This window comes from Macrotis lagotis, chromosome X, assembly GCF_037893015.1.
Source record: "Macrotis lagotis isolate mMagLag1 chromosome X, bilby.v1.9.chrom.fasta, whole genome shotgun sequence".
In the NCBI taxonomy this organism is placed as follows: domain Eukaryota; kingdom Metazoa; phylum Chordata; class Mammalia; order Peramelemorphia; family Peramelidae; genus Macrotis; species Macrotis lagotis.
Genome location: NC_133666.1, coordinates 699,457,831 through 699,479,375, shown reverse-complemented (window position 1 = coordinate 699,479,375; position 21,545 = coordinate 699,457,831). Strand labels below are relative to the sequence as shown.

Genomic DNA, 21,545 nt, shown 5'->3' with positions numbered 1-21,545 from the left:
CCCACAAGGCCCCACGACTCCCCCGCGCCACGGGCTGCCGGCTCCTCCCGTGCTCTCGGGGGGCTGGGCGGCGGCGGCGGGGAGGGGCGGAGGAGGGGCGCTCTGAGGGAGGAGCCGCCGGGTGGGCGGGGCCAAGGCGGAGCTGGAGCTGGGGGGCGGAAGAAGGAAACGTCGCCGAGGGGAAAACAGGGAGGGCGCGGCTCGGGCCGAGAGGCATGCTGGGTGCTGTAGTTCTGGTCGCGATTGGAGGATCCGGGGCCCGAGGCCTGCTCCGGGCGGGAGGGCCTGGCCGGAAGCCGGAAGTCCGAGCCGAGCCCCGCCCTCCCTCGTGCTCCCGGCGCTGCGCTCCCGGCCCAGTCTGAGCCGGATCCCCCCCGCCCCCGCCCGCAGCCCCTGGCTCCTATTGGCCGCCCGCAGCCCCGGGGTCTCCGCGGCGCTCACGGAAGGGGCCTCCAGCTCGGCCCGGACACGCGGCCCCGCCCCCCGCCTCGGGGCCCCCTCCGGGCCCTGGCAGCCCGGCCTCGGAGGGCATGGCCCCCGGGGGCCCCCGCCGCGCAGCCCAGGTGAGTGCCAGGCCCGGGGCCCAGCCCGGCTCCGGGAGGCAGCCCCCGCGCCCACATGGGCGCCCTCCGGCCTGGTTCCACCCCCCCATTCCAGCTCCCTTTGGGGGTCCCCATTCACAGACGCGCTTTGCCAGGGCCCTCGCACCCCCTCAGCCCCGCAGCGGGGCCCAGCAGGCAGAGCCGCCCCTGCCCTTGGCCTTGGTGCCCGGGAGCCGCTCCTGTCTCTGCTATCGTTTCTTTTTTCCAAGTGTGACAGTTCGTTTTTCCCAGTTACATGTCGAAACAGTTTCTGCACATTTATAGTCCGGCCCTCCCGCTCGCCTCTACCTTCTTGAATTGACAAGCAATCTGACGTTATATATGCAAAATTTCTTTTAAACTTATTTGAATCATTTAAGTCTTTAGAATTTTCCATGCCAGTCATTTTGGACACGTGTCATCCAGGGTGTTCCACCCCAATCCTACACCACAGCTCCCTCGGCCATTCCCCAGCGGACGGGCAGCTTCTTTTTTCCCAGTTCTTAGCCACCACAAAACGGGTTCTCTCAGAGGCATTCCTAACACGATGTTACTGTTAGTGCAGCCGGTGTTCTCTTGGCGGCTGGAGCTCCTCACGTCATACAGCAGAGCAGCATTGCATCCCAACTTACACGCTACAGCTTGTTCAGCCATTCCTTAGTTGATGGGAATCCCTGAAACATCTAGATCTTTGCTACCACAGAGACATTCTACAAAACTTTAGCATATAGACGTTGTTTTCTTTATCTTGAATCATCTTTGGACAGGTAGGTGGTGCAGTGAAGACAGCACTACGCTTAGACTCAGTAGCTTGGGAGTCTAGCCTCACAGACTTGAGACTTTCTAGCTCCGTGGGCAAGTCACTTAACCTTGATGGCCTGGAATCCTGGGCCAGTCCAGTCATCCCGATTCATAAATGGCCACTGGACCCAGATGGTGCGGGAGAAGAAAGTGAGGCTAGTGGTTTACCACAACACCTCCTCACTTACATTGGATTCACATACTTGTCATGGCATCACCTCCCTGACTGCATGAATTTCTTGGAGAACAAAGGAGAAACGGCATCATCAGTCCTCTTTGGAAACAGAACTGGCAGTAGGATTTTTAGGTCAAAGGGGAAGGTAAATTAAAATGTGTTGACCATAATTCCAGATTGCTTTCTGAATTGGATGGACCATTTTACAATTCTACCAACAGTGAATTAGTGTCCTAATTTTTCTTCATTTTCTCCAATATACATATGTATACATATATATATATGTGTGTGTGTATATATATATATATATATATATATTTATTTAACTTTTCCATTCTATTTTAGTTAGTCTGATAGGTGTAAAATAATATCTCAAGATTGTTTTAGTTTGTATTTCTCTAATCAATAATGATTTAGAGCATTTGGTGCTCATTTATCTGTCATGCTTTAAGAAGACAGAGCAGTGATGACAAGGGTACAAGAATTGGATATGAGTGGGGTGGGGCTGTGTTAAGTCACCAGCCTCACCTTCTCCAGAGTTATCTGGGTCCATTGGTCAGGTATGAATCAGGATGACTGGAGATGATCCTAGATTTGAGGCAATCAGAATTAAGTGAATTTTTCAATTCACATATCCAATACGTGTTAAGTGTCTGTGACCAGATTCAAACTCCTGTCCTCTTGACACCATGACAGGTGCTCTACCCACTGCACTACCTTGTTGCCCCCTGGCCACCCCCCTAATCTTAGTCTATATTCCATTCTAAACATCCCATGCCCAGTATATCCCTTTGTTAACTGGCCTCTTGAAGTTCAAAAGATTCCTAAGGATATATAGATGTAAACCTTGTTCATCATCGCAGATGCAAGTAAAAATTGCAATATTATCAGTTCTCCATCCCCACCTGCTTTTTCTGTATTAAATTCTTGCATTTATGCTCTATTTTTTGAGATAATTCCTTTAAAAAAATTTTTCCTGCCCTGTAGGGTTTTTAGAATCACTTCATCATATACAACTCAGCCACCATCTTTCTTTCAAACTACCATAGTAATTTAGATAACACTTTCAAGAAAAATGTGGCAAAAAAGAATACTGAATAATTACTCATATTAATAACATTTTCTTCTATCATAAGTAAACAATTTGACCTTGTATTAAGCTCTCAATGAATTTCTGTTATTTCTTCTGGATATTTTTAATCATATTTTCCATTGAGCTGTTTTCTTTTTGTTACAAATACATGAATGACTTTCAGTTCATCAAATGAACTTTTTTTTTTTTTTACCATTCAAGCTTATACTCAACTTTTTTGGATGTTATTCTTGGAGGCATCCCAGGCTCCTTCCTTCATTGAAATATAATGTTCTGGGGTGGCTAGGTGGCGCACTGGATAAAGCACCGCCCCGGAGTCAGGAGTACCTGGGTTCAAATCCAGTCTCAGACACTTAATAATTACCCAGCTGTGTGGCCTTGGGCAGGCCACTTAACCCCATTTGCCTTGCAAAAACTTAAAAAAAAAAAAATAATGTTCTAAGACCTATGATCTTTTACTATATATAGAACCTGCTCCATCTTGCCTTCATTATTCTTCCATATTATCCATAATGTCAGGTTTTTTTCTTGGTGCTTTAAATATTTTTTATTCACCTGGGAGTTTTGAAACTTTACTCTGACAGTCCTGTAAATTTGCTTTCTAGAATCTTTTTTCAGGTGATGATCAGCCTGTTCTTTATATTTCTACTTTATTTTCTTGATCTTGAACTTTAGGACAATTTTCCTTAATTGTTTCTTGTAATATTGTGCCCAGATTCTGGTTTTGTTTTATATTTAATTTCTTTCTAATAAGTTGACTATTTTATAATTTTTGATTGCTTTTATTTTTTCCAGTTTTCCCTTGTTTCTTGTTTGATATCTGAATTCCTTTTTAATCTCTTCCTAAAATTGTTCTATCTCTTTTTTGCAATTGGTTAATTTTTTTCATAATTTTATTGAATTTTATTCTTTAAATTTTTTTGTAATTCTGTGATTTTTGAAATTCAAGATCTTTATTCTTTCCTTATACATTTTTTGTCTTTAATTTCTCTAATTTTATTTTTAGCAGCTTATTATTATTTTCTTCAAGTTTTCATCTTGAATTGTGGATAATGTTCCCCTTGTCACACGTGCTTCTTAGTGTTGTTTTCTAAATTCTGTCTGGGAGCTCAACCTCAAGGACTCCTCTCGTTCTCTCCTGTACCCCAGCCATGTTGCCCCAAAGACATTCTTAGTCCTTGTGGTAATGGCTCCTCCTTACGTAACTATAGCCACAGTCAGAGTCATGTCAGTCAGCACTGCTAGTTGTGCCTTCTAGAAACAGTCCAGTGTCCTTCATTCTACTCCTATTCATATCTTCTTTACTTTAGATGAAAATTTGTGAGTCAGTAGTTACTATGGTGAAATTTCTTGAGACCTCCCTTAGGGTCTCCTGCTTGATGAGGTAGTGGGGTGTCTTCACTTCATTCAGGTCAAACCTCATTCCTTGCTGTCCTGTGAGTTCACTCAAGTTGTCCTCCTAGGATGCTTTGTCTACCTATTTTCATTTCAAGGTGGTTTTCTGTCACTTTATGGAGAAAATCTAGAAAGTCTGGAAATTTCAGGCTTGCCTCACCAACTTCCCAGAGCATATCTCCTATCTGGCTTCATAAAAAAGAAATTTCACTTTTACCCTTCCTCTTTCTGCTCTACAGATTCATTTATCATTCACACAGAGAACAAACTTTTTCTCTGATGCCCCAGAGTGACACTTTTCATTGTAAGACTCTTCTCAGTTTTATTCCAACTGATCACATAAAATGCTTTTCTCAAAATCAAATCAATCTCTTAATGACTGAGATCTAGAGCTGACTGCCTCTCATATAGGGTACAACCTCTTGGCAGATCCTTTACTGTGCTTCAGGTTCTGCTCATAATTGTTGAGGACTGAACTCTTTAATTCTGAGGGGTCCTTCATTTCTGCATGTGATGACTTTTGATGGTCTAGGCATTGGTGACATTCAAGGATGTGGCTGTGGACTTCACCCAGGAGGAGTGGAGCCTCTTGGACCATCCTCAGAAGCAGTTGTACAAGGAGGTCATGCTGGAGAATGCCCAGAACCTGATCTCTGTAGGTAAGGACACTTTCCCTGGTGACGCAGTCTGCAACCATTGGGAATATCTTCATTCCCTACTGTGGGTTTAATTTGAGAGAGAAAAGTGCTGGTCACTTTTATACAAGAGGCAGGAACCTCTTTGCATTGTGTGATAGGAACCTGAGGGTGTCCTTTGTTGCTCTTGAAGCTGCCTCTTAGCAATTCTAGGTAGTTTCAGGTCAAAGATCAAATCCTTGTGGCAGAATCCCTGCTGTGGAACCAATCTCAGAGGTTATTCAGTTTAACCTCTGTCTGGACAAGAGCTTTCCCGTCAAAGCTTTGCAGACAGGTCTATATTTCTTTTCCACAAGCATCTATTTGTAGCTGGAAGGTCCTAGTTGTCCCTAGTGTAGCATATTTGTCCTTAATCTTCTTTCATATGACCCTAAAATTCTAGCACAGATGGGAAAGGAAGGGAGGAGAATGAGCATTTGTTTGCACCTATTATTTTCCTGGGTCTAACCAAGTGCTTTCTTTATCGTATTATGTCACCTCATCCTGATGATAATCTTCCAAGTTAGGTAGTATTATTATCCCCATTTGATAGTTGAGGAAACTGGGGCTGATGCAGGTTAGGCGGCTCAAGCTAGTAACTTCCTGAGGCTGGATTTGGACTCTGGCACTCTCACTCTTTGCACAGGGTTCTCTTCACTGCACTGTCAGCTGCCTCTAATTTCTAGATAATCCTTCTATGATGATGTGGCATCCAGACCACATTTTCTGATTCCAAGCTTGGTCAATGATGTTCTCTCCCCCTCCTCAGAGCTCAGATACTAAATGCTCTGAGACATTTTTAGGAGAGCTGGGAGCTACCCTATGGTCATTTCTCAAAAATGCAACAACTTTAGACCCCTTTCCAAAAATAAAACTAAATTCCAAGGTTCTTTCCATTTCTTTCCTAACTAATTCTCATTTGCAGGGTTTCCACTTACCAAACAAGATGTAATCTCTTATTTTGACCAAAAGGAATCTTCATGGATGCTGGAGCAAGAAGGCCTGAGGATCTGCTGTCCAGGTGAGATAGATGAAAACAAGTAGATAAGAGCTCTGATCCAAGAGGCTCTGTGTGTTATAATAAACCAAGTATCAGAATTGTAGTTTGATGACCTGCCTTGTAATTCTTTTTGAGATATTTTTCAGAGAGCCTTCCTGGGCCAGTCTTTGAACATCTGAGCCTCAGTTTCCCTATTGTAAAATCTAGAGTGGGATTCCTTGATCTGTCATTTTTTGTAATTTGTGGGATGGGAATTGTGGTTTTTGTTTTTTGGGGGTTTTTTTAAGTGGTTTTGGTTTTTGCAAGGTAATGGGGTTGAGCGAGTTGCCCAAGGTCATACAGTTAAGTAATTATTAAATGTCTGATGACAGATGTGAACTCATGTTAGTGATCCTTGAGGACCACAGCTGTGACATAACAAGGACAAAGGTCTCCAAGACCCTCTTGCCCCTCTGTTGTTTTGCAATAATGCTGGCTTGGTATCTCGGGACATCTTCATTCTCCTACTTTTGTGTTTGCCCAGGAAGAGGCTTATCCTGAGGTAATAGGATTATACCAAAACTGTAAAGATAAGGAAGTAGGACAAGAATTTGGGCAAGCAACTTTATGATCTTTTTGTATGGTTGACTCCCATTGATTTTCTCACAAGATATGTTTATGCTGTCCAAGGGCTTTGGGAAGATATATAGAAGTTAAGGATACTCAATAAAGTGGTCTTTTGGTCTTTTGTTCCTACGAAAAGAGGCTCCTGGCTTTCATCCTTTTACTGTAGCTGAGAAAAAGTTCTTTGCTGGTCAAAGAACTCAAGGTTGGTGCACCGTTTCATTTCAAACTCAACTCTTCCTGACTACAAAATCCACTATACTATCTAGCTATCCCTACATCATAAATTCAAGTAGAATTAATAAAGGATTATTGTGCAAAGTGGTCTGTAGTTGGGGCTTGAGGGAAGCCAGGGAGAGCATTCTAGGCAACAGGAATGACTGGGGAGCCTCACTGAGTCCAGAAGTGTGACATGTGGTTCCCAGATTTGACATGTGATTCCCAGAATTGACATGAGACTCATACTGCTTAATTGTAGTCTATCTGGGAGAAAATGGGTTGAAAGAAGATTAGGACAATACAGGGTTGGTGATAAATGCTTTAAAAATGCTAGATTGGATTTTATATTTGATCCTTTTCCTGGGAGCCACTGTTGAATTGAGGGTGATAGGTTCAAGTAAGACCTTTGGAAAAAAAATTGACAATTGGGCAGAGGAATGATTGAACTGGGGACAGCTGGACCAACCATCAGGTTTTTCCATTATCTCGGCTGAGAGGTGTCTAGAGGATGAAGTAGTGACAGTGTTTAGAGAGAAACAGATAAATGTGACAGAAAGCAGAAAGGCAGAATCAAAAGGACTTTCTTTGCCAAAGATTGAATATGTGATTTAGGAATCAGAATGTGTGAAAGTTTATGAATGGTGCATAAAGATGGAAGTGTTGGGGGCAAAGAATGAGTTTCCTTTTACTTATAGTAGGAGTAACATGAGGAGAGAGTAGAGTCACTCCAAGAGAAGGGAGTATGAAGGAAAGGGAGAGACTGACACTGTCAAAACCTGCAGAGAAGTCAAGAAGTATTAGAATTATGGAATGGCCATTGAATTTCAGCAGTTTTGAGAATATTGGTAATTTTTTTTTTTAGGTTTTTGCAAGGCAAATGGGGTTAAGTGGCTTGCCCAAGGCCACACAGCTAGTGTATGAGACCGGATTTGAACCCAGGTACTCCTGACTCCAGGGCCGGTGCTTTATCCACTACGCCACCTAGCCACTCCAATATTTTTTGAGAGATGTTTCTGTCAAACAAAGTGGCAGTTTGATTCAAGGAGTTAAATTTTTTCTTTTTTTTTTTTTCTTTTGTATTATAATTGCTGAAATTGAATATAAAGAAATATTTATATACAGAGAAAGAAGTCATTTTACATAGATATAGGGCAATTGAGGATTGGAATGAGATTATGTACATGAGTAAAGAGATTTTCTTCAGCAAAAGAAGTATAATCTTTTCATTCCATATGGAATCTTTTCATTACATGTGGAGGTCAAAAAGGAGAAGCTATATCTTCTATGTGAGATGAGCAGGATAAGATAGTTCTTGATAAATATCTCATTGTTTCAGTGGTGAGGTAGGAGTAGAAGCACACCTTAATGAAGAGTTGGGGAGGAGTGGAAAGATTTGGAAATGCTGCTACCTTATGCCTTAGATAATGTGCTAAGCAATGATGCTACAAGGAAGGCAAGAGACAGTCTGCTGTCATAGAGGTCAGAATCCAGTTTACAAAGAAGAGCTCATACACCAAAAAGAGACTGTTTGAGAATAGAAATTAATGTAGTATAAGAGGGAAATACAGAAATAAAAGGAATGAGGATAATAATGGCTTAAGGAGGTGAGCAGAACTGGGGAGGAAACTGTCAAAGTTAAAGAAAAGTCACAGCTGGATTTTTACAGCACCTACCATATAAATATTATATTATTTTATCCTCATATGAATCTTAGGAATTAGTGCTATGATTAGACCTTTTTACAGATAGAGAAATTGAGGTGAACAGAGGTCCTGTGATTTACTTAGGGTCAGAGGACAAGCAAGTTTCTGAGTTGGGATTCAAACTCAGATCTTCGATCTGATGTCTTACATTCCATTCACAGCACCATCAATTGTATTCTGATTTTTAAAGTGAATTTGTTGAAAATCTTCACACTTGAATGAGGTAAAAATTGAATAGAGAATTGGGTGAACTTCCACTGAGGGATTTTTTTTTAAAAGCTCAAATGAGTCAAAATGACTTCTTTAATTACTATTAAAAAGATTCATTTTCAATTGGTTCATGACAAGTATTAGACTTGACTAATGCACTTGCAGGTCAATTGAAAATATTTTTTTTTAAAAAATAAGAATATATACAAAACAACCATTCTTTGTACTGTACTACCAGTTCCACTCTTATACTTAAAGAGAATCTATGGGGCAGCTAGGTGACGCAGTGAATCAAGCACCAGCCCAGTCATCAGGAGGACCTGAATTCAATCTGACCTCCGACACTTAATAATTGCCTAGTTGCATGACCTTGGGGAAGTCACTTAACCCCATTTCCTTAAATAAGTAAAAAAAAATTTTAAAGAGAATATAATTAAAGTGCTCACAGAAACAAGGTGAAAAATGAATGTAGAATTGGTCATGGTCCCTCTGAGGGATGGAAATTCATCTTTTTTTAAGTTTTTTTTTTTTCTTTTTTGCAAGGCAGTGGGGTTAAGTGGCTTGCTTAAGGCCACACAGGTAATTATTAAGTGTCTGAGACCAGATTTGAACTCAGGTACTCCTGACTCCAGGGCCGGGTGCTCTATCCACTGCACCACCTAGCTTCCCCAATCTTTTTAAACTCTCAAACCACTCAAAATGAATTGCTAACTGCTATGAGGATCATTTATCTCTCTTTTGGCTCATGACAAGCAGTGGACTTGACAAATGTACTTGTAGGTCGATTGTAAATATTGCTTTTATGAAACAATGTTTATTTGCGAATCAATTTTTGAAAAGGTAGACTTTTAAAAGTAATCTTATTTTTCTTCTGTTAATAACATGGCTAACCTTTCCATGAAACTCTAGATTAATTTATGTTGCCAACCAATTGCTTTGAAGAACCACTAGACAGAAGAGGAATAACATTTTTTTTGCAAGGCAATAGGGTTAAATGTCTTGTCCAAGGTCATACAGCTAGGTAATTATTAAGTATCTGAGGCCGGATTTGAATTCAGGTCCTCCTGACTCCAGGGCTGGTGCTATATCCACTGTGCCACCTAGCTGCCCCTAAGAAGAGGAACATAAAGACGGGGTTAAGTTCAAATTAGAAAACCAGCTGAACCTTTCAATGAATGGCATTATAAGGTCTGTTTCCATAGAAAGGTTGTTATAGTTTCCTTTATGGCTTCTACTGTGTATGCCTAGGACCATGGTTTTAATTAGCCTTCCATCACTACTGCAAAATGCATACTCAGGTCCTCTTCACCTAGTGAGTACAGGTTTGATGAGATGCTATTATAAGATTAGCTAGGAATGTGAGAACTCCTCTGGTTGAGAATGTCAAAGAAAATCTATTGCTAAGTCAGAAACAAGCAGTTAGATGTAATCACAACATGATTGCAAAAAGCAGTATCTTCCTGATCATAATAGTTTTAAATCAATGCAGAAATAACATATGTTAAGACTGAAATATAGAAACATTTGCTATCTAAGAAAATAAATATCTGTAACCCAATTGGTCAATTATTTACTACTTCTGTTGTCATCTACAAGTTTTTAGCATAAATCCCTTGGTCCACTGTCTCAATCCTTCAAAGGGATGTGTTAACCCCCAAATGGGAAATGCTGCAAGAGGACAAATTGTGAGGGATGCTGTCAACTTCCTCACAAAAGATGATTAACTCAAATTCCTCCATGCAACACATATTTTCAGATATGGGAAATGCCAAGCATTTTTTTAAATTGTCTTTTTTAGAAGATTTCCATTTTATGTTAGGGAGCAGGGCTATTAAAAGGTTGTTTGTTTCTTTTAAAAGACAGAAGTAATGATTATCCTAAAAGTAGTCGGTCAGAACAAATCTCATACTTCAGGTAAATACCAAAAACATTGTTGTTATTCTACATGTGACCTCAGATCCTCCAACAGGGGGAAAAAAAAGATTAAAATTGATCACCAGGGATATTCTATTATGCATTCAGGTAGGATGAATTGTGCAATAATTTGAATACAATACATATGCATCAAATGACATTGTGTCTATGAAGAAAGAGACAATGAAACGACAATGAAAAGACTGAAGGTGGTGAAAATTTGTTGAGTATTTTGAACTGAATGTACCCATCCATAGGGCTTGTGTTCTAGAGTTGGCTGCTGGGATGTGGGTCTAGTCATGATGCCATTCTTAGCTCATGGCCAGAGTTGTGAATATTATGAGAATTCCAGGCCTGCCTGCATCACCCATTTATCCACTGCTGGTGCAGGCAACACATTGTAAATTAAATTTCTTTTTTTTGGTGTGAGTAACCAGCACTGGAAAACAATTGATCTGCCCATGGAAAATTGGAAGTTCTTTTTCTTTACCTAAGGAAATAAAAAGTAAATGAATTTAGATTCTTCCAGTGGTGGGAAGGAGATTTTTATACATACATACAAGTGGGCGTGTACACACACACACACACACACACACACACATATAGATATGGATGTTTGTGTATTTTCTGTGTTTTTTTTCTTTCAGAAAAAATGACCAGACTTGAAAGGAAGAAGACAACTGGAAAGCTGAGCCCTTCTATGGAAGAAACTCACAAACAAAGAGTCAAAAAGGACAATCCCTGTGCCTTCACATGGAAAGAATTCTATGCTACACATGAGAGAATCCAAACTGGGGAAAAACCTTATGAATGTAATCAATGTGGAAAGTCTTTTAAATGTAAGCTCAGTCTTACTACACATGAGAGAAGCCACACAGGAGAAAAGCCTTATGAATGTAATCAATGTGGAAAAACATTTAATTGGAAACTTAGTCTTACTGCACATGAGAGAAGCCACGCTGGAATAAAGCCTTATGAATGTAATCAATGTGGAAAGGCTTTTACTTATAGATCCTCTATTATTAAACATCTCAGAATCCACACTGGAGAGAAACCTTATGAATGTAATCATTGTGGAAGGGCATTTACACATAGTTTCTCTCTTACTAAACATCAGAGAAGCCACACTAGAGAGAAACCTTATGAATGTAATCAGTGTGGAAAGACATTTAAAAGGAAGCTCAGTCTTACTGCACACGAGAGAAGTCACACTGGAGTGAAGCCTTATGGATGTAATCAGTGTGGAAAGACATTTAAAAGGAAGCTCAGTCTTACTACACATGAGAGAAGCCACACTGGAGAGAAACCTTATGAATGTAATCAATGTAATAAGGCTTTTAAATGTAAACTCAGTCTTACTACTCATGAGAGGATCCACACTGGAGTAACACCTTACAAATGTAATCAGTGTGGAAAGACATTTAAATGGAAGCTCAGTCTTACTACACATGAGCGAAGTCACACTGGAGTAAAACCTTTCGAATGTAATCAGTGTGAAAAGGCTTTTACTCATAGCTCCTCTCTAACTAAACATCAGAGAATCCACACTGGAGAGAAACCTTATGAATGTAATCAGTGTGGAATGGCATTTACAAATAGTTTCTCTCTTACTAAACATCAGAGAATCCACACTGGAGAGAAACCTTATGAATGCAATCAATGTAGAAAGGTTTTTACTCGAAGGTACAGTCTTACTGCACATCAGAGAATTCACACTGAAGAGAAACCTTATGAATGTAATCAGTGTGGAAAGGCTTTTTACCGTAAGCTCAGTCTTACTACACATGAAAGAATCCATGCTGGAGTGAAACCTTATGAATGTAATCAATGTGGAAAGGCATTTGCACATAGATTCTCTCTTACTAAACATCAGAGAAGCCACACTGGAGTAAAACCTTATGAATGTAAACAGTGTGAGAAGGCTTTTAGTCAGAGGACTAGTCTTACTGCACATCAGAGAATCCACACTGGAGAGAAACCTTATGAATGCAATCAGTGTGGAAAGGCTTTTAATTGTAAGGTGAGTTTTACTACACATGAAAGAATCCACACTGGAGAGAAACCTTTTGAATGTAATCAATGTGGAAAGGCTTTTACTCAGAAGCACACTCTTACTGCACATCAGAGAATACACACTGGAGAGAAACCTTATGAATGTGATCAATGTGGAAAGGCTTTTTCCAAGAGGACCCATCTTACTAAACATGAGAGAATCCACACTGGAGAGAAACCTTATGAATGTAATCAATGTGGAAAGGCTTTTATTGAGAGGTACAGTCTCACTGCACATCAGAGAATACATGCTGAAGAGAAACCTTATGAATGTATTCAGTGTGGCAAGGCTTTTACTAAGAGGACCCATCTTACTAAACATCAGAGGATCCACACTGGAGAGAAGCCTTATGTATGTAATCATTGTGGAAAGGCTTTTATTCAGAGGTACAGTCTTACTGCACATCAGAAAATCCACACTGAAGAGAAACCTTATGAATGTAATCAATGTGGAAAGGCTTTTAAATGTAAGTTCAGTTTTACTATACATGAACGAATCCACACTGGAGAGAAACCTTTTGAATGCAATCAGTGTGGAAAGGCTTTTACCCAGAGAGCCCGCCTTACTGAACATCAGAGAATCCACACTGGTGAAAAACCTTATGATTGTTTTCAGTGTGGAAAAGCTTTTACTCAGAGGGCCCATCTTGCTACACATCAGCGTGTCCACACTGGCAGAGAAACCTTATGAATGTGGAAAGGCTGTTTCTCAGAGCTACATTCTTACTGTTTAACAGAACAGTGTTGTAGATTGAAAACAAAAATGTCAAATAACATTAATTCTGTTCATTACATTTCTAAATTATCTTACACAAAAACATCAATTCCTTCAGCTGTCATTTTGGCATTTTAGACTGTATTCAGAGTAGGATAAAGTAATTCTGATCCAATGACCTTTCATTTTATTCTAACAGCTCCTCATCATATCATCAATTCCCAATTGTTGATATATTTTCCTTTAATACATGGAAGTGTATATCTGAATGGGAGTCACTCAGTCCATTCTCTTCTTGATTTCCATTTACAAAGATTATATAACATACAAATTTTCCCAGGAGCTGTTTCCTTCCTCAAAGTAGAGGGTCCATTACTTTAAGATTGATTAGTATTGTAATTTCTGTGAGACTCTGCAGTGTCACTGGAAAGGAGGAGCAAGGAGATAGCCAGACTGATGGTTAGGGGCTAGGAGGGAGTTTGAGCACTAGGGAAGGGGTGTGTATGGAAGCTGGGGATTTGGAATTGTGGGAGAATTACCCAGGGTCACACAACTAGGTAATAAGTGTCTGAGGCTGGATTTGAACTTAGGTCCTCATGACTCCAGGGCTGGTACTCTATCCACTGCACCACCTAGCTACACCCAACATAGTTGCTTTCTTAGAAAATATTAGCAAATCAGCAATGAAATGAGACAATAAAGAACAGGAGCCTGAAGGAATCTAAAAATTTCTATTTGTTTCTATATAGTTAGAACCAAAAAAAGGGAGATAATACTAGAAATGCATAAAGTTTATGAAAATCAAAACAGGTGAATGTGGTCTCAGGCTGGCTTGGAATTTGTACTAGGAAATCTCATTTTACTTTGTTCTGGATAGACCATATGTAGAATATTGTGCTCAGGTAAGGACACCAAAAGTCAATTATTGAATAATTATTAGTTTATTACATATTAAAACAATTTACTAAGCATGTAAAATGTGCCAAGATACAAATAAGAAGACAATCCCTTCCCTTGTGGAGCAAAGTATGTAAAAAGAAGCTGAAAAATAAGAGGAGGGAGGGGACACCAAACATGTTTGTGGAGACGGAGCAAAGAATGGCTAATTGAATTATCTCACACAATTAGTGGTTGGTTCCTGTCTTTTGTTACTGATGAGGACCATAATCGTAATCAAAGACAAGATACAGTGATCAGACTAATATGAACTCAAATGCTTTCATGCACAAATAATCCATGTGACCAACTGGATTGGTTTCTCTAAACTTGTGTATCTTACATTTCCTTTGAGCTACTTCAATTCAGCTTTGCTCATAGCCCACAATACCTTCTCTGATAAGGACACATCATGCTTGCACCATTTTCTTCCCAGTATCAATTGAAGAACTCTTTAAGTTGCCCAAGGTATTCCTTGGACAGAAGAGGGAGTTGGAGAGAAAGATGAGACAGAGAAAGCTGGTCCCTTCTTGCCTTCTCAGGCCTGCCATGCCCATGTCTTTGAATGTCATGTCAGCAAGGAAGAAGCCTTTTCTTTCTGATGATGGCCATTATCATAACATTTCTTCCACTCCCAGACTCCTGTTTGAGAAAAAGATATTGCTTCTTGCAGTTGTAATCTTTTGGGCAGAGGCAGGATGCTTCAAATTATCCTTTAGGATCAGATGGCATGTTCATCAATGAGACTGGACTTAGGGAATGGCCTCCCTTGATGCTCCTGATCAAATGGCTATGGCATGGATAGTCATTGATTATGCTGTTATGGTTTCCAGAAATTAAATGAGAAAAGATGGAAGAAAGGGCAGTGGAGAAAGTTTTTTCACATGTAAAAGAGGCAAGCAAAGAAGAGCTTTTGGAATTAAAGGGAAAATGGGAGTAAGGGTAGGAGGCAATCCTTATTATCTCACTCATCAGAATTTACTCAAAAAGGGAAGGAGCGATAGATACAAACCTACACACATAGATGCACAAACATATTCAATTGAGTATAGAAAAAGAAATCTGTTTAAAAAATTTGTCATGGCAAAGAATTAGAAATTGAGAGGATACACACCCGTTGGAGAATGACTAAACAAATAAAGGTACATGGATGTGATGTAGTACTGTTCTACTATAAGAAATGAAGAAGAGGATGACTAAAGAAAAACATGGAAATATTTATATGAACTGATGCAAATAGAAATGGAAAGAACCAGGAAATCATTGTGCGCACATAGTAACTGATAGCAATGATGTAATGATAGTTAACTGAACAATTGTCTCCTCGACTCAGTGATATAGTTCAAGACAATTCCAAAGGACTTGACTCTCTAGAGAGAGAACTGATGAACTCTGAATAGGAAAATGAATTTTCTTGCCTTTTTTGAAACAAGGCTAGAATGTCTTGTATATTTTCACAGGTATAATTGATAAAATGTTTTGAATGTTTTCACATGTATAATTGATAAAATGTTGGCCTCAGCAGGTGGGGGAGGGATGAAAATGGGAGAAAATTGGAAATTTCTAATTTAAAAAGAATGTTATAAGCAATAAATTAAAATGTTTTTAAAGATTAAATGAAAAGCAGGAGAGATGCACTGGAATACCATTGCTCATAGCAAATTTTAAAAGAAATCAGAGCAACCTGGGAAGATTTGTATGAACTAATAGCACATGAAGTAAAGACAGCAAGGAGAAAAATTATCTAATACCAACATTACAAATAAAAATAGGTTTGAAAATTGTAAGACTTGTCATAGTTGGTAGTAACCAACTATGGTTGCAAAAGTTTAGGAAAGTATGGCTTTTTAGAATAAGTCATAGCTGCATGCAGCTTATATACTCCACTGGGATATTTGTAAAGTTCCCAACATCATCCTTCAATTAGTTTGTTTTAAAATATTCATATTTAACAAAACAGTTCGTTAGTTTTAGTACCCATGAGGGTATAGAAAATTTAATTTAGTACCCATGAGGGTATAGAAATTTTAAAAAAAACTTTCATATTTCTCTATACCCAAATAGTTTTGTTTGTTTTTCCTCATCAGGGAACATTTGAAACAATTCCTAGGAAATTTTTTTCCTGAGTGAAATTTGAATCATTCTTTTTTTCTATTCTCCAATGACCTAGAGAACATGTTTGAAATTTGAAGAATAATTATCATCTCCAGGACCTCATGTATTTGTATTATCATTTTCAGTGCAGAAGAAAGGGAATACATACTAGTAAGCTCTAATGAGCAGAACATCTCACAAAGGTGCCCCTCCTTTTCCCTCGTCATTGCTTTCCCAAAGCTGCATTTTCCACACCAATGCTGTCAATATTCCTTAAATCAAAAGAAGTATTATTTGGGAAAAGGGAAGTGATAGCAATTTTTGCAGACAACAAATAGCTTGGTATAATGAACTAGTACTGGAAATACGTAGGTTTTAGTCCCAGCTCTTTCATCAATTATATCTTAGGCTTTGACTAAGTTCATATTCCCCTGATCCTAAGGGACTTCTCTGAATGACTGGGGAAATAGGTCTGCACAATTTATTATATCCTCTTATGGGATCAAAGGTGACATGACAGTTCCTACTATACAATAAAATGGGGTGACTAGGTGATACATTGGATGGCTCACTGGACTTGGACTCAGGAAGGCGAGTCCAAATTCAAACCAGTTACTAGCCATGTGGCCCTAGGGAAGGCACTTTACCTTGTTTGCCTCAATTTTCTCATTAGAAAAAAAAGTGGAGAAGAAAATCCCCAGCCAGTGGGGTTATTGCTGGCAAGAAAACCACAAATGATATCACTAAGATTCACTAAGACATGATTGAAATGACTGAACATCTATAAATTACAGTTGAGGAAGGGAGGAGGCTATGGAAGCTTGGTGCTTCAGGGTAGGCCCACTCTCCCTTGTATAGGTTTACAAAATTGTACCAATGATGCCTTAAGTATAAAAATTTTTAGGCAAGACACAACTTCTACCAATGCAGATTAGAATATCTGAAAATAAAACTTTGGAGAGTTGCTTAGGGGAGGTGAAGTTGACTAGGGTCACACAGTCACTAGGTGACAGGTTCAGAAATACCTTAAAAGCCCATCATAAACCTCTTCCCTTCTTAATTCCTTCATAGGCCCCACTGCCTGAGACATCTCTCCAAATAAAATTTCATAACACTTTCCAAGTAGCAGCTACAATTTCTGTCATGGTTCACCATTATGCTGGAGTTGTGGTTTCAGAAAAATTTTTTCTTCCCAATGCTTTTTTTTTTGGTGAGACAGTAGTTAAGTGACTTGTTCAAGGGTACAAGGTTAGTAATTTTCAAGGGTCTGAGGTCAAATTTGAACTTAGGTCCTGATTCCTTGGCAGGTGCTCTATGCACTGTACCACCTATCTGCCCATCACCATTACTTTATATAGATATTCCCTATCATCTATCATTCAGCAGCCTCTGTCTCTCGTGATGCTCATGTTATTCAAAATATTCCAGGGTTCCTGATACAATCTTCCCAGCACCTGAATCCTGTGCTTGAAATGGTTTTCTCTATACTTTAAATCCTAGTCTACTCCTATTTGATTTCAATATAACTATTCATGATCTGTCTGTTGCAGTAACTTCCCAGTTTTTCAGTTCATATGATCTATTCAACCATACTCATCAGTAAAAGGAGATATATATTATATTGCCCAAGTGTTGCTGATACCCATAAGTGTTCCATTCTTAGATTCATCAACTGCAGTATATAATATTTCTGTGCTTGTAATTTTATTATTTACATTTTTTAAATCTTATTCTCTAATTTTTGCTTTCCAGTGCTCTCATTTTTTTAGGTTTTTGCAAAGCAAATGGGATTAAGTGACTTGCCCAAGGCCACACAGCTAGGTAATTAAGTGTCTGAGGCAGAATTTGAACTCAGGTACTCCTGAATCCAGGGCCGGTGCTCCATCTACTGTGCCACCTAGCCACCCCAGTGCTCTCATCCTTAATGAAAGACTTAACCCAGGTCTTTCCTAACTCCATGTCCAGATCTCTTGGGTCCCATGAAACTCCATCTTTCAATCATTTTCCTTTGAAAAAGACATCTTTTGCTATGCTCAGAGAACTTCACACCTTGAAATACTTTTCTGTTGATAGAGGAATATAAATATCTGTAGTTTTAATTAATTTCCTTCTTAAAAGCTGACTTAAGATTGGAACTTTTCTCCCAATTCTTGAAACTATTGTGGGCTCTTAAATGTTCCTCTTTGATCCTTGAGAAGCATGTTCAGTTTAAGAGCTTTGAATTTGAGATCAAACTCTAATTACCCTTCATTTTCACAATATCATGTGATCTGTTCCTATCATTCATTGTCTATATGAAAAATGAATGAGTTTCATTTCCTATGCCATTCCTTTCTCCCTGGCTGCCTGTAAAGCAAGGCCTTGTTATTTTAAAATGGGGTTGGGAGGGAGGAAGTTCTGGTCACAAATGGATTGTTGAATATCAGTCTGTCAATGGACAAGCAATGTGTGAGGAATTCAACTAAGGGGGTGGGGTTGTCATAAAAAAAGAGAAAATTCACCTCTAATACCTAACCTTTCTGTCTCTCCTAAACTTTATCTAGAAAGCCCCAGAACCTCTAATATGCTTGGCCTTCACACATTGGAAGTACCTGTTACCCCTTCATCTAATTGGCCACCACTGTAAAGAGAACAAAGACACAGAGCATCCTTCTTTCCTCTTCAAACTGGAATTTTGACTCTCTTGGATTTTCTACCCCATGAATTTCATTTTCTGAGGAAACAGAATTGAGGAGATTAGGAAGTGGTTAATTAGGGGAAGTGAGTAAACCCCACTGTCTCTGCCTTGTGCCTTAACTCTGGAGTCACCTCAGCTCCCTTTCTATTTACTTGGGGTTCTAATCTCATTTCTTTTTTTTTTTTTTGCAAGGCAATGAGGTTAAGTGGCTTGCTGAAGGCCACACAGCTAGGTAATTATTAAGTGTCTGAGGCTGGATTTGAACTCATACTCCTGACTCCAGAGCCCTTACTCTATCCACTGCACCACCTAGCCTCCCCTCTAATCTCATTTTTGTACTGGGGAGAAACTATACAATTGCGAAAACTGGGAGAAAACTTGTATTCCCATGTGACTGGGTATCGCTCATGATAGCTCTGGTGTGGGTCTAGCATTTATTTGAGAGCCAGGTTGAATAGGGATATTAATGCAAAAGGCTGTGCAACAAACTATTGCTTTATTCTTGGATACTCAGACTTTTATAACAAAACTTATCTCAGACATGACAGGTCAGAGGAAACCCTGCTGCATAGCTTCCTGGGTTAAATTTACAATATTTATCCTTAGAAGTCTGTAAATTTCCTTATCAGAAGGCTTCCTAAAGCACCTTTGGCACCACAAATACTTAGGTCAGAGTTCACTGGTAAGCCAATAAATTCATTTAATGAGCAAGAATACATGCATACCTCTGGTGGCAAAGGTCACCAAAAATATGTGTAAATCACTCATAGGAGCTGGCCCTCTCAGACATGCTGAAGCTTTAGATGGTGTGTTAGAGCATCTATATTAATGGTCCTAGAAAAAAAGATATTTATGACAAATGGGAATAATGTACAATATAAATAATTGTGCAAAAATACCAGGAAGCATGCTCACTGATAGATTTAGAATATGCAAACATTTTTAACATTTAATACTAGCATGATTAAACAAATTATCAATATCTGTGTCCATTTCCATTTTAAGTGCCTATGCAATATCATTAACAATTTTATGCAACTGATTCATATCCAGAGTTATAGAATCATTATACAATATTCCATTCAAATAATTTTTATATTATCCCATAGAATAAGAGAAGCATTATATTTTTAAAGGAGTAACACAAATAGCAGAAAATCTATGTGATTACATTGTGATTACATTGCAGTTTTCCCTTATGTTCATTACAGAACTTTGTAATGCATTAATCAAATTATAAAGATCTATTTTTTTTTATTTTTTAGGTTTTTGCAAGGCAAATGGGGTTAAGTGGCTTGCCCAAGGCCACACAGCTAGGTAATTACTAAGTGTCTGAGACTGGATTTGAACCCAGGTACTCCTGACTCCAAGGCCGGTGCTTTATCCACTGTGCCACCTAGCCACCCCAAGATCTATTTTTTAAATAAAGATTTTATTTATTTTGAGTTTTACAATTTTTCCCCAATCTTACTTCCCTCCCCCCACCCCAAGAAAACAATTTGTCAGTCTTTACTTTGTTTTTATGTTGTACATTGATCCAAATTGAGTGTGATGAGAGAAATCATATCCTTAAGGAAGAAACCCAAAGTATAAGAGATAGCAAGATCAGACATTAAGATATCAGGTTTTTTTTTTTCAAAATTAAAAGGGAATAGTCCTTGGTCTTTGTTCAAACTCCACAGCTCTTTCTCTGGATACAGATGGTATTCTCCATTGCAGACAGCCCCAAATTGTCCCTGATTGTTGCACTGATGGAATGAGCAAGTCCATCAAGGTTGATCATCACCCCCATGTTGCTGTTAGGGTGGACAGTGTTCTTCTGGTTCTGATCCTCTCACTCAGCATCACTTCATGCAAATCCTTCTAACTTTTTGCCACCACAAACAGGGCTGCTATGAATATTTTTGTACAAGTGATGTTTTTACCCTTTTTCATCATCTCTTCAGGGACTCAGTAGTGGTATTGCTGGATCAAAGGGTTATGCATATTTTTGTTGCCCTTTGGGTGTAGCTCCAAATTGCTCTCCAGAAAGGTTGGATGAGTTCACAGCTCCACCAACAATGTAATAGTATCCCAGATTTTCCACAACCCTTCCAACAATGATCATTATCCTTTCTGGTCATATTGGCCAGTCTGAGAGGTGTGAGGTGGTACCTCAGAGAAGCTTTAACTTGCATTTCTCTAATAAGTAATGATTTACAGCAATTTTCCATATGACTCTGTATTGCTTTAATTTCCTCATCTATAAATTGCCTTTGCATATCCTATGACCATTTGTCAACTGGCTTTTTTAATTTTTTTATTAAAGATATTACTTGAGTTTTACAATTTTTTCCCCAATCTTACTTCCCTCCCCCCACCCCCACAGAAAGCAATCTGTCAGTCTTTACTTTGTTTCTATGTTGTACATTGATCCAAATTGAGTGTGATGAGAGAGAAATCATATCCTTAAGGAAGAGACAAGAAGTCTAAGAGGTAACAAGATCAGACAATAAGATATCTGGTTTTTTTCCTAAATTAAAGGGAATAGTCCTTGAACTTTGCTCAAACTCCAGGGCTCTTAATCTGGATATAGATGGCACTCTCCATTGCAGACAGCCCAAAATTGTCCCCCAATTGTTGCACTGATTGACTTTTCTGAATTTTTTTTTAGGTTTTTGCAAGGCAAACGGGGTTAAGTGGCTTGCCCAAGGCCACACAGCT

At 39.2% G+C, this 21,545-nt stretch overlaps 1 protein-coding gene and 1 pseudogene across 1 annotated transcript; both read left to right on the top strand.

Annotated features, from left to right (window-relative positions):
• The window catches only part of LOC141499640 (vomeronasal type-2 receptor 26-like), an 841,716-nt pseudogene that overhangs the window by 568,283 nt on the left and 251,888 nt on the right, over positions 1-21,545 (top strand).
• Positions 402-19,999, top strand: LOC141497112 (uncharacterized). The gene is given in 5 exon segments (XM_074199717.1): positions 402-563; positions 4,578-4,704; positions 5,645-5,740; positions 11,016-13,096; positions 13,098-19,999. Coding segments are annotated over 5 exon segments (2,394 nt in total). The 5' UTR covers positions 402-530; the 3' UTR covers positions 13,155-19,999.